We start from the raw sequence: 12,280 nt of genomic DNA, 5'->3' as shown, positions 1-12,280 counted from the left end.
TTACACACTATTTCTCCTCCTCTGGATTTGACAGCAATATCATCTTTTTTCCTGCGGTGTTTGACATGGAACGTTTCATGACAGCTTTATGAGATCTGAATAATAGTGCAGTATTTCCATAGAATTTGATTGAAGTCAAATGTGCAGTGGGTGACGTTCAGTCCTTATTTGATGCCTTATTTGTCACCTCTTTTTTCTGGGAAAGTGGTGGCAGGTCATTGACAGCAGCACTTTACATTGGACTTCGATCAAATTCCAAGGCAGGATGTGGTTTGGAAATAATTGCATGGTTGACTATCTCCCACTTCCAAGGCACAGAAATCTGATGTCCTTTGTGAAGTGGATGCTTTTGACACTGCAGAGGTAGAATAAATTATTAGTGTGTCCCCTTTCTGTCTCAAGATGGGAGATTATTAAAGAAAAATAAAAGACAGATCTGTCATCGAACTCAGGGCAGTCCAACTTTTCATACCAAGTGGGCCACAAGAGCACTTCAGCATGGAACCTGCGGGCCTTGTCATGCCAAGGGGGAGGAGAAGGCCAAAATTTGACCTCCCCTCCCCCAGCCCTCATGCTGCCTTCCCAAAGCTGGAGGCACTGGGCGTTGGGAAGGAGGCACAAGGCTCTGATGGTAAAAACCCTTTAGTATAAAGTATTTGGATTAGACTGTGTCTTAAGACTGTACATATATGTGCACGCATGCACACACACACACATACCTTTTGTCTTCAGTGTAGTTTAGAGAAGAGTAATTGGGCACAGTGGGATGCGGGTGGCACTGTGGGTTAAACCACAGAGCCTAGGACTTGCCGATCAGAAGGTCGGCGGTTTGAATCCCCGCGACGGGGTGAGCTCCCGTTGCTCAGTCCCTGCTCCTGCCAACCTAGTAGTTCAAAAGCCATCAAAGTGAAAGTAGATAAATAGGTACCGCTCCGGCGGGAAGGTAAACAGCGTTTCCGTACGCTGCTCTGGTTCGCCAGAAGCGGCTTAGTCATGCTGGCCACATGACCTGGAAGCTGTACGCCGGCTCCCTCGGCCAATAAAGCGAGATGAGCGCTGCAAGCCCAGAGTCGGTCACGACTGGACCTAATGGTCAGGGGTCCCTTTACCTTTACCTTTTTAATTGGGCACAGAGTTGCAGTTAAAGATTTACAAAGACTTATTTAAAGGGTGTTACTTCGTACAGTGTAGTATTACCTGATCTGATCATTTGTACTTTATCTGAGAAGTAATTTTAAAATCATACTATGTGTAATAGTGGTATTTTTAGATTCAGTTTGCAGCTGCTTTCCACATTGCGTTAGATCATTTTCGAAGGCACAGCAAGAGGAACTGTGAGATTAATCACCAGCTCATGGAACCTGGCAGTTTTTTGGCATATTTCAGTGTTGAGCAAAAATTTTGGAAAGAACACATCAGTATTTCCCAGGATGGATTAGCAAATATTTATTGGTAAAGCTTAGAATAAAAGAAACCTTGTTTTAGGTTAATTGTTTAAGCTGTTAGGAGTTTGGCAACTAATAATCATAGCCAAAATAGGGTTTGTTTTTTGTTTTGTTTTGTTTTTAAAAAAGGCTGTCATTTTATTGGAAACATTCTTATACTGCTGTTCTGGGCACCTTTATGCATTTTTCTTTCCCACTAGTTTCAGTGAGAGCTAAGCATTAGCAGTGGGTACATGGTTGAAGTCTTGGTGTATAGTATTTCCTTATTTTAATCTAATTGTGGTTCTGATTTCTGTTGAATTTTTTCATAGATTTATAGTATTTCCAAAAACAATAATGTAGATATGTGACTTTTTCTACAAGTTTATTTTAAGATATAATAGAACAAATAGTTTGACAGAAGGATTGTGTCTATTGGACAAATACTACTCTAGCATCATAGAATATGTGAATGTAGTTAAAGACCTGAAATATTTGCAGAACAATTAGCACCTTCCCCTGTACAGTGGCCATCAAGTACTTTTTTGCTTTACAGGGGCCTAAGGCCCTTCTAGAAAGTCATGTTGTTTGTCTGCCTCTTGCATAGCACTAAGCTCTGGGCTACCTTTTTCACAACTGCCACACACTCAACCAACATCTTCATCAAGCTATCCACTCTGACCCCAAGATCTCGTTTTGGTCAGTCACTGCCAATTCAGGCTTCATAAGAGTATATATAAAATGAAGATTTTCTACCTCAAAATGCATCATTTTGCACTTGTTTACACCATGGGTAGGCAAACTAAGGCCCAGGGGCCGGATCCAGCCCAATCGCCTTCTAAATCCGGCCCGCGGATGGTACGGGAATCAGCATGTTTTTACATGAGTAGAATGTGTCCTTTTATTTAAAATGTATCTCTGGGTTATTTGTGGGGTCTACTTGGTGTTTTTACATGAGTAGAATGTGTGCTTTTATTTAAAATGCATCTCTGGATTTTTGTGTGTGGCGTGCCTGGTGTTTTTACATGAGTAGAATGTGTGTACTACTATAGCAAAGACCCCAGAGCACAGTTTAAAGGCACATAGTATAGCAACCATGCTGAAGATGAGCACATTTGAATCTGATAAGTGCTTGGTTTTGAGACTACCTGGGCACTTCATGTATGCTGCTTTGAGTTTCATGGAAGAAAGGTGGCATATAAATGTTATATAAATACAGGTCTTAAGACAGGTTTGAATGCTACTTTCTCACTTCTGATCATGGGAAGAAGAGAATGACCAAACTAACATATTGTGTGGTTATTGAGAGCCAGTGTGGTGTAGTGGTTAAGAGCGGTAGTCTTGTAATCTGGGGAACCGTGTTCCCGTCTCCGCTCCTCCACATGCAGCTGCTGGGTGACCTTGGGCCAGTCACACTCCTTTGAAGTCTCTCAGCCCCACTCACCTCACAGAGTGTGGTGGGAAGGGAAAGGAGAATGTTAGCCGCTTTGAGACTCCTGAAGGGGAGTGAAAGGCGGGATATCAAATCCAAACTCTTCTTATTTGAATGTTGGCTCCCCTTATTCAGACTTTTTTCTCCCATGGTGGGAAGGAGTGTACAAATATGATTCTGAGACCTGCTTCCAATCTCTAATCATAGGTTATCCCAGGTTGAGGAAAATCACCATATGAACAATTTCATATATTAAAAGTAGCTAATCAAATCTACTGTAGTAATGATATTCTAACAACAAATTTGTTTTTATTTAATTTAAAGACACGGAAACTAGATTTGTATTTTGAATATGAAGAAAAAATCATGAGCAAGTCCACCTTGGATAAATCACTTTTGGACATGATTTCTGATCCTGATGGTAAGTAAAAAATTAATAATTTACTATAAAGTTTCTTTCTGTTCATAACATTCTGAGAATTGTTGCCATATAAGCAAGCTCATGCTATTAAAGACTTTCTCTCTGGGAACTCAAAATCCCACTGCCTGTTGGATATCATATCATACACAATATATCACTGCATGATATTGTTTGGTATGTTTATTCTTTAAATGTCTTACCTTTTAAAATTTGGCCAGTCTTCTAAAGTTTGCATGTTCAGCTTACAAACTAAAGTCAAAGGGTAGGCCTCAGGAACTCCTGGTCCAATTGCTTCAGCAAGTAGAGGATGCTAGCCAGGGCTATAAAGAACCCCAGCTAGCTCAGCATCTTAACCCCAGTAACAAAGCATCAAGCCAAGGTAACAGGCGAGTTCGGCTGCAGGGTGAGAAGGCTAGGGCAGACTACTTTGCCCTTCTCCTTTGTGAACTAACAAATTCTAAGCTCCCTAGAAAACTAATTTAATAGGCTACAAAAACAGATAGGTTGAAAGACAACAGGGATGAGCGATATCCAGTGTATTGTACAGAATGTCACACGTATTACTATCTGCCTGCTGGACAGAAGTGGTGGGTGTATCCTCGATTGATGGATACACTGACCTCCTGGCCCTCAGGCAACAAGTACCTTTCCTTGAGGCCAAGTAGGCTGACTTGGAACAACTGATGGAAAAGTCCTTCAGAGATGTGATAGCTGTGTCACACTCCCAGAGTGATAGCTTTGTCTTGACAAATCCTCCTCCTCTGATGGCAACTTCCCATACTTCAGGCTTAATATCATGCTTCATGAGTACTCTTTTTATTTTTTATTATAATTTTTTATTGGTTTTTAAAATAATTTTATACACATTTAATATAACCATTTCAAGCATTCTTTTGAGCCTTCGGACCTTCTTCTCTCTCTCCATGTATTCCATGTTTAAGATTAAATTTGCAACATCTTTTACCATTATCCATCTGTTATACTACCATAATTATCCTAAATCGTTCCACATTACAAGTGTCATTGCATCCCTGCCAAAGATTTTAACTGTTTACAGTACTCGTTTTTTTTTAAGGGCTGCTTATTTAGTTGTATATAAAACTTTAGTTGTATGTTACTAAACTTAGTTCACTTCATTAAAACAATTCAGAGTTTTACTTCCTGCCTATGAATTGTATACCAATTTGCTTTTAATTACACAGATGACAATTAAGAGAGAGAAAATTAATTCAGAACTTTTCTTTCCTCAGCGGGAACTGCAGAGGACAAGATGCGACTGTTTCTTATATATTACATAAGTTGTGTACAGTGTCCTTCTGAGGTATGGATTTTTTTATGAAACAGTCATGCAATTTCATTAGGAATGCTTCCCAGTTGAATGTTTTGCTCTTACATGGTAGTATGCTGTGGCACTGGCTGTAGACAGAGCATAGAAAATGCAGGCGTGAGTCTTAAAAGTAGGAGATTTACAAGCAATCTGCTATTTTCACTCCAGTGCTATGTGCAGGCATTGTTTCACCACTTGCCTCTGTGGGCATAAAGAAACAGAGCAACTTCAGTGCTTTAAGTGTAAAATTCTTGTCCATAGATGCCCTGTGCTGAAAAGTAAAGGTAGGCAACGTTGAGGATCTCAAGAAAGCGTTTTATACCACTAAGAAAGAACGCTATAAAAGTTAACTGCTTGGCAATGCAGTCCTAAACATGTTTACTCATATGGTCTTTCTAGCTTCCCCAGCCGCCACACTTGAAGCTAAATTCTGAAATGTTGCCAAATATTTGGTCACAACTAACCAAATTTGTGAGGAGCTTTGGTGTGTTTTCTTGAAATAAAGAAATACGTATTTGGCATTGACAGGAAATTGGAAGCATTTATTGTATTTTTTAATAATTCTAGATCCCTTCCTTATAAATATATTATCAAGACAGCTTAAATAGCTTAAAATGCAATAAGTCAATTAGGATAATTATTATTTGAGGTGACTAAAGATAATCTGTATTAAAAATACACATTATTTTTCTATTTCCACATGGCCAAGGAGTCTCTGGATTTGCATTCGTCATGAAACATACCCTGTAATACAGCAAGGGAAGAGTGTAGCTTTTTTAATGCTAGCCTTTCTAAAGTGTATTTCATAGGAGCTGACTGACACACGCAGTGAGATCAGGTGCTTCAGCCTGCAGGTGGAGAATCCTTACTTGAATGCTTGCTCGTGTTAAAAAAAATATTCTGCCCAAAGAAGAGTAACATGTAGGACTCCTCTTTTATGCTAACTTGGATCTTATTTAATATGCCTTTTTTATTTTAAATTTGAAAATGCAGTCAGTTTGCATACAAGTCATTGAAGCATGAGACTCCTCAAACAGCTGATTGCTTGATTAGCCTGGGACAAGGTCTGAGGGGGCAAGTAAAATAGATGAAATTTTGCTGCTTCCTGCCAGGTATGGGGAACTTTTTACTGGAAATGCAAACTAGTCTCGCTTCTTACCTGTTATATGAACATTGGACTACATTGCAGGTCTGCTGTATGCTGTGCTATCTCAGCACAGTTCTCCAGTCTGCAGTAGGGGTCTAATGCCACTAGACAACGCTGCAGAAATGTTGTAAACCACTCAGAACCTGACCTGTAGTATTCAGTCTGAGCTACATTGCAGAACTTTAATAAACCATTCTCTCTGAACTCCTTAGGATTTTTTCCCTACAGTCTGTAGATATCTCCCATCTATATGGGTGCTGCTGCTTTGGCTACATAATGGCAGGGAGTTACCCCTGAAATTTGAAAGCAGAATATAATCTATAGTACAGAGAGTACCATGCATTGATTTTTCATGTAATGAGTTGTGGAATATATTTTTAAAAACTTACATTGGCTTACGTTTCTCAAAGATTGTAAGGTGACAATATGATAGTGGCCCAGTTCATATGTCACTTTTAAACCATAGTTAAGAAGCTTAACCATAGGTTCAAGTGATGCGTAAAAGAAGGCAATGATTGCTTTTGTTCATTTATTTCAACACCCTTCTTAATTTGCACTTTCATAGCAATCATGCATGATTTGTTCTGAATGAAATGTTAATATGTCTGCATATATCCAGTGCTTTTTGTATTCATGATTGTTTAGAAGATAATGAGGATTTTCTATGCCCTGAAGTAAAAGTGTTAGATTTATTATTAGCAAATAATGGTGGCAGTTTACTGCTAAATTTAGAAGACATGTAACACATCTCAAATCTCCTGTTTGATTCTAGGCAGATCTGGAACAATACAAAAAAGCGTTGACAGATGCAGGGTGTAATCTTAGCCCCTTAAACTACATTAAACAATGGAAGTAAGTTATTTTTGTTTTCATAAAGCAATGAAATTATATATTGCAAAAACTTAGAGAGACCTGGAGTTGCAAGAAAATGTCTACTGTCTGGCTACTGGGCACTTCATCCTGTCCCTCTTTCCCCTCAAACAATTCAACAAAAAGTGCATTAGATACTACCATGCACACTAAAAACTTATTCTGCTTCAAAATATAGTGCCTCAGATTCTCACGATTGTGGAGCAGCAGTCCGATTCAGCATCTGCAGTCATACATTGTTCAGTACCATAGTCACATCTCTAGGGGAGAAGGGTCTTCATAGTGATTACAGAAATTTTAAAGTATTAGAATATAACATTTCCAAACCAAACTGGCCTAAGACTTTTATAGGTTCAGGATGATAGCCAGTGTAATAGATAAGATTATTACAATTCTTTCTGAAAAATACCTTTTTTTCTTTTCTTTTTAAGCTATTCCCTCCTGTCCCCTTTGACCCCTTTGACTTTGAACATGTATTGCAATTATTTGTTCTGCTTTGAACACAGAATTTTCTCTATAATACTTTCAAAACGGTTTATTTTTGTGAATTGTGAAGCTGAAGTATTTGGGAGGTAGTAAAGTAGGAGACAGGTGTTATTTGTAGTATGTGCTTATTAGTCATGTTGCCTTTCTAATGTGAAGTAAAGAGCAGTTTCATCCTCAAATCCCTAGAAAGGCTAGATTTTCAAACTTAATGCTTCTTTCATGGTATAATTGGTAGATTTAGTAGTGTTCTGATGAAAATAAATTAAGTGTGCAGATATTAACTTACTTATTTCACAGAGCTTTTGCCAAGATGGCTTCAGCTCCAACTACGTATGGAAACAGTGCAGCCAAGTCTCTGGGGTAAGTTTCAAAGTACATTTTGTTACTGCTACTTGAAAAGCCTTGCCTTTTTACTGGGAACAAGTTGAGTGCTGCCTCTGATCGCTTCTGCCTGTGAGGTTTAACTTCTCTTAGGCTATTTATTTATTCATTTATTTAATTTACTGCCCTGTGCTTTCGGTTCCAAAGGACTCCCAAAGTGGTTTACTATTAGCACAACAAAGAGTGAAACAAAATTCAATGAATATTATGTAGCAATGAAATTGTATAATATATGTAAAAGCAACAGAAAAAAATAAATTCAAAAGCAGATTCATAGTAGCAGTAATAGTAATATTGGTATGCAGTATTGCAGTATTGGTATGAATTGGTATGCAGAAGCTTTGCTGAAGATTCAGGATTTCACTGCTTGGCAGTTTCCCACCAGCAACCCTCGCTCTACTCTCTAGAGGCTGTTTCAATACAGAGCTTCCCAAGCATTACATTGGTTAAAGTAGATGCAAAATTTATTTTCCATACAAAAAACAAAACAAAAAACAACAACTAATAGTCTGATTGTGTATATCCTAAGGGAATAGAAGAAAAGTGTGGTAAAATATTTCACACGCAGGTTTTTTCCTATTAATTTTAATTTTTGTTTTAAAAATTCAGTTAAATAAAATAAAAAAATGAACAAAGAAACAAAAGGTGCATTAAAAAATAAACGATATTCAGATAAATCGGAAACAGAACAAAAGGGAGTGGTGGCAGTTCTTCATATCTTTGATGCTTAATTTCTGTTTCTTTCCTTCATATGGTATAGTTCACCATAATAATTTTTTTAACACCTGAAAGTACACAAAATCATGCTCGATGTGCTCTTTATGTTTTAGCCTTTTCTCACGTGTCATGAATACAGGATCCCAGTTTGTGATGGAAGGAGTCAAGAATTTCGTGCTAAAGCAACAGGTGTGTTTAACAATGTAGATTCTATGTTGATGAACATTAAGCATGTTCATATTCTAGTATTTGAAACCAATGATATTTCACAGTATAACTAGAAAGCATGGGTTAGATTTCTTGGACTGCCAACAAGAAACTTTAAAGAAAAGGGCAAACTGTTTCTTAAGTTGCATGCAACTCTTTGGCATTCAGTAGTTCATATGGGATACCTAGAATTTTAAAGAAATTGAAAAGCGATACAAGAATAATCTACTACAGTTCCAGAATATCTCTGAAGACTTGTCTGTTCCCATCAGTCTCCATGCTACTACCTATTATTATATCTCCTCTTTCTTGACTGTTTCTCAAGGAAAGGAGGGTGGCAGATGAGTTGGGACCCAGTGAGAGCTTTGAAAGGGGGGGGAAACAGGTGCTTTAAGACAAGCTGCAGGCTAACTGATTGAAGCTGCTTTTCCCAGTATTGAGGCTCAAAGTTCAGTGGCTACTAACTTGGGCGCAGTTCCGTCAGTCTTAATATCCAGACTGCCTGTGTGCTGTTCCACCTGGTATGTCCATTGCTATTCCATCAGGGTGAAGGATGGGTAATGACCAAATAAATAAATAAATGCAATATCTGAATCACCTCTCTTTTTTTCTTTTTTACCCTGGGAACAAACACTCAGATAGTGTGTGCTTATTTTACTATGGCAGAGGCATATATAGCAGGCCAACTGTATTCATTTTAAAATGAGGAAGGGCTCCAATAGCAATGTGAAAAGTGATCCAATTGTGTCTGTGCCTGTTTCTTTCCTAAGCTACATTGAACAACAATTTCTGCAATTTACTTGAATTAAGTACTCTCTTCTATAGAATCTTCCTGTCACCCGCATTTTAGACAACCTTATGGAGATGAAGTCCAATCCTGTAAGTACAGCAAACAAACTTGCACATTAGATTTTATTTATAAAGTCCCTTCACCCTGGCCTTTGAAACCTGAGGTGTGTTTTCCAGATCCACCCTATACCTGTGACTAATTTGTTAACTGCTTTTAATACTGAATTGTAAATTGCTGTAAACCCACTCTGGGTTCTGCTAGTGAAGGGTGTGCATTAAATTTAATAATTTTTTTAAAATACTGATATACACAATTTTGGTGCCATGAACTACTACTAATTTTAACATTATAGGAAGAAATTGTGTTTCATATCGTATCTGTAAATCTGCATGTACCACTTTACAGTTTAACAGAATGATGAAGCTGACCAAAACATAAAACTTCAACAAGTATTTCAGTATCATCTCATTACCTTTCCTTATTTGTGTGGGTGTAGATATACACACAAATATGCCACCAAGGTGGTAAATACTACATCTGTACCACCAAGGTGGTAAATACTACATCTGTGAGGTTGTATCATGAAAAACAGCTCCCAAACACAACTGAGGGCACATATTTTGGTGGCCTACGAGATGAATCTCTATGAGATAATTCCATTCAGAAGTTTTTGTACATTGGTATGCACAAGAATAAACTAAATTTCTGAGAATTCTTGTGGATTCATTTGGGAGGAGGTTTTTTTAATTCTACAGAAATAATCTGGAAAATATAGCCTAGTGAGAGTTATTTCTTCTTCAACCTCCTTGATAAAAGTAACTGCAAAAGTAGAGACAGAAAAACAGGTGCTATTTGCCAATAAAAATATTGAGTGTCTTTGAGGGAGGAAAAAATCCTTCATATCATAATGATGTCAACAGTAAAAAAAAAAATGTCATGCCTCACGTTTCTAAAAACAAACTTATTTTGCTTTAATGGTACTAGTAAATCATGGGCTGAAATAAATTTGACTGGTGCATCATTTCAACATTCATTGCCATTTTTGAAAAGAAAGCAGGCAATCTTGGTTACTATGTGGGGGGGAAACATACTGTTGGGGGACCTAGTGTGAGATCTAAAACTAGTGACATCTTTAGATTAATATATTGCTTCAGAGCTAGAACATATTACACAAGTAGTATATTTTGTAAAGTTTGGGAGTTGTGAATTTCCCATGAGCCACCTCTTCTCCTCACCCATCAGCTGGTAGCAGCTAACATAGGTATTTTACCAATGTGACTGAATGAATATTGGTGGCTGCTAGCATATGTGTTTGTTTTTATGTATGAATACTTCTAGATTTGTAAGTTGGGAAATGGATTAATAGAAGCCACAGTAGTCAAACTTGTGGGACTGAACATAGCAATAAATTGTTACCAAGATTTCTCTTGTTAAATAGGAAACAGATGACTACAGGTATTTTGACCCTAAGATGTTGCGTGGCAGTGACAGGTGAGTTTACCATGCAATTTTAGTAAGTGTGATGCCTGCCGTTTGAAATATAGTTAATGTGCAGTCTGTGTGACATTAAATAAAAGAGTAAAGAAACCATTCTCTTATCTGGATCCTCCTGTACACATGCCAAAATCTGCACTTGGCCCAAGATTTTGAGGGTTCACAAAGAGGAGAAAAAGATGAAGTTCTCTTGTCTGAACAGAACTCTACTACAACTCATGTTTTCTGGGATGTGCTTTTCTAATGTTTAAGTTAAATGTTTAGGTGACCGAGTGCCATTCTCATTATCAACCATCTTGGGCCCTATGATCAGCAGAGGAGGCCCTGTTAGTGGACCCACTACTAAGGGTTCCCTGGTTGGCAGTGACCAATGACAGGGCCTTTGACATTCCCTCATTTGTGGAATGCCCTCCCTAATAAGATGTGTCTGTCTTCCTGACTATGAACTTTTAGGAGAAATTTTGAAACATTCCTGTTAATCCAAGCATTTGATGGCTGAAAGTTCTGTTCCTGACAACCCTGAAATGGTTAGTTTGAGAATATGCGATTGATTTTAGGAGCTTTAAACTTTTTTTAGAAGCTTGAACAGTGGCAGTTTCTGCCTTGTGAACCACTGAAGTCCTCTAGAGCAGCAGGTTCTCTAATTGCATTGTCACCAAAGAGTTAGCCCTTACACAAATGCCCCGAGCCTGGCAAGCAGGAGAAGGAACACAGTCCCACTTAGAGGAATATTAATACCCAGTCACAAACACATTTTAGGTAAGACCAACGCTCCTGTTTTATAGTTCAAGGTGTTTATGAATATTGAATGCTTGATGTTTAAAAGATAACTGAGCTTTCAATAAAGTTTTTATTTATTTATTTCAGCTCAGTTCCAAGAAACAAAAATCCATTTCAGGAGGTAAGAACAGATCGTACTTCTCCAAATCAGTGGTATGAACATTTGCTTTAAATATAATAGATGTTGGTCACTCCTTACAGAAAATTGGATCCCATTATATGAAATCATTAGTGTGATTACAGTTTTGTTAAATGATATTCAGCCGCGATTGTAAGCTCCTTTCATCTTCAAAGAGTCAAGTAAGCATAAGCTAATCTTTTCCAACATTCTTAACACCCTGGCCTTAAACACATTTACTTAAGATATTAGGAGAAATTAATTGTAAAGAAATGTGTTTAGGTTCTTGGTTGATGAGCAATTTAAAATGTAAAATGTCACTTTTAAGGAGCAATGTAAAATGTAACTTCAAAAAAAAATTCACCATTTTGCTGAAAGTGGATACACACTAAAAACACACATCCTGCACCTTTTTTCTGTCTCCTAACTTTGACCCAGTCCCAGCATAATAGCCCTGTGCAGACAATATTGCACAAGGGAGATATCAGTATTTGGTTTTAATGTTGGGAGTATCAGTTAAAGGTCCTGGTCTGGTCATTCACTTCTCTGTGTTGGGGAAAAGAGCTGTGAGCAAGCTCAGAGTCTCTTCCCAGTCTTTCCCAGGTACAATATTGGAGTTGATGGTCTTGTTTGAAAAGTAACTGGTTTTCCTCTATAGAGAATTACACATGAAGGAAAGCACATGA

General features: G+C 37.8%; 1 protein-coding gene across 2 annotated transcripts in view; it reads left to right on the top strand.

Moving 5' to 3' along the window:
- The window catches only part of SCFD1 (sec1 family domain containing 1), a 39,691-nt gene that overhangs the window by 22,703 nt on the left and 4,708 nt on the right, over window positions 1-12,280 (top strand). For both annotated transcript variants that reach the window (XM_053381084.1, XM_053381074.1), the window contains 8 exons: window positions 3,181-3,277; window positions 4,528-4,598; window positions 6,524-6,603; window positions 7,405-7,467; window positions 8,319-8,394; window positions 9,238-9,291; window positions 10,641-10,693; window positions 11,564-11,597. In XM_053381084.1, the coding sequence (XP_053237059.1) occupies window positions 3,181-3,277; window positions 4,528-4,598; window positions 6,524-6,603; window positions 7,405-7,467; window positions 8,319-8,394; window positions 9,238-9,291; window positions 10,641-10,693; window positions 11,564-11,597 (528 nt within the window). The remainder of the gene's footprint in view (window positions 1-3,180; window positions 3,278-4,527; window positions 4,599-6,523; window positions 6,604-7,404; window positions 7,468-8,318; window positions 8,395-9,237; window positions 9,292-10,640; window positions 10,694-11,563; window positions 11,598-12,280) is intronic.

The sequence above is a fragment of the Podarcis raffonei genome, chromosome 1, assembly GCF_027172205.1.
Source record: "Podarcis raffonei isolate rPodRaf1 chromosome 1, rPodRaf1.pri, whole genome shotgun sequence".
NCBI classification, from domain to species: domain Eukaryota; kingdom Metazoa; phylum Chordata; class Lepidosauria; order Squamata; family Lacertidae; genus Podarcis; species Podarcis raffonei.
This window is presented reverse-complemented; position numbering and strand designations above follow the sequence as displayed.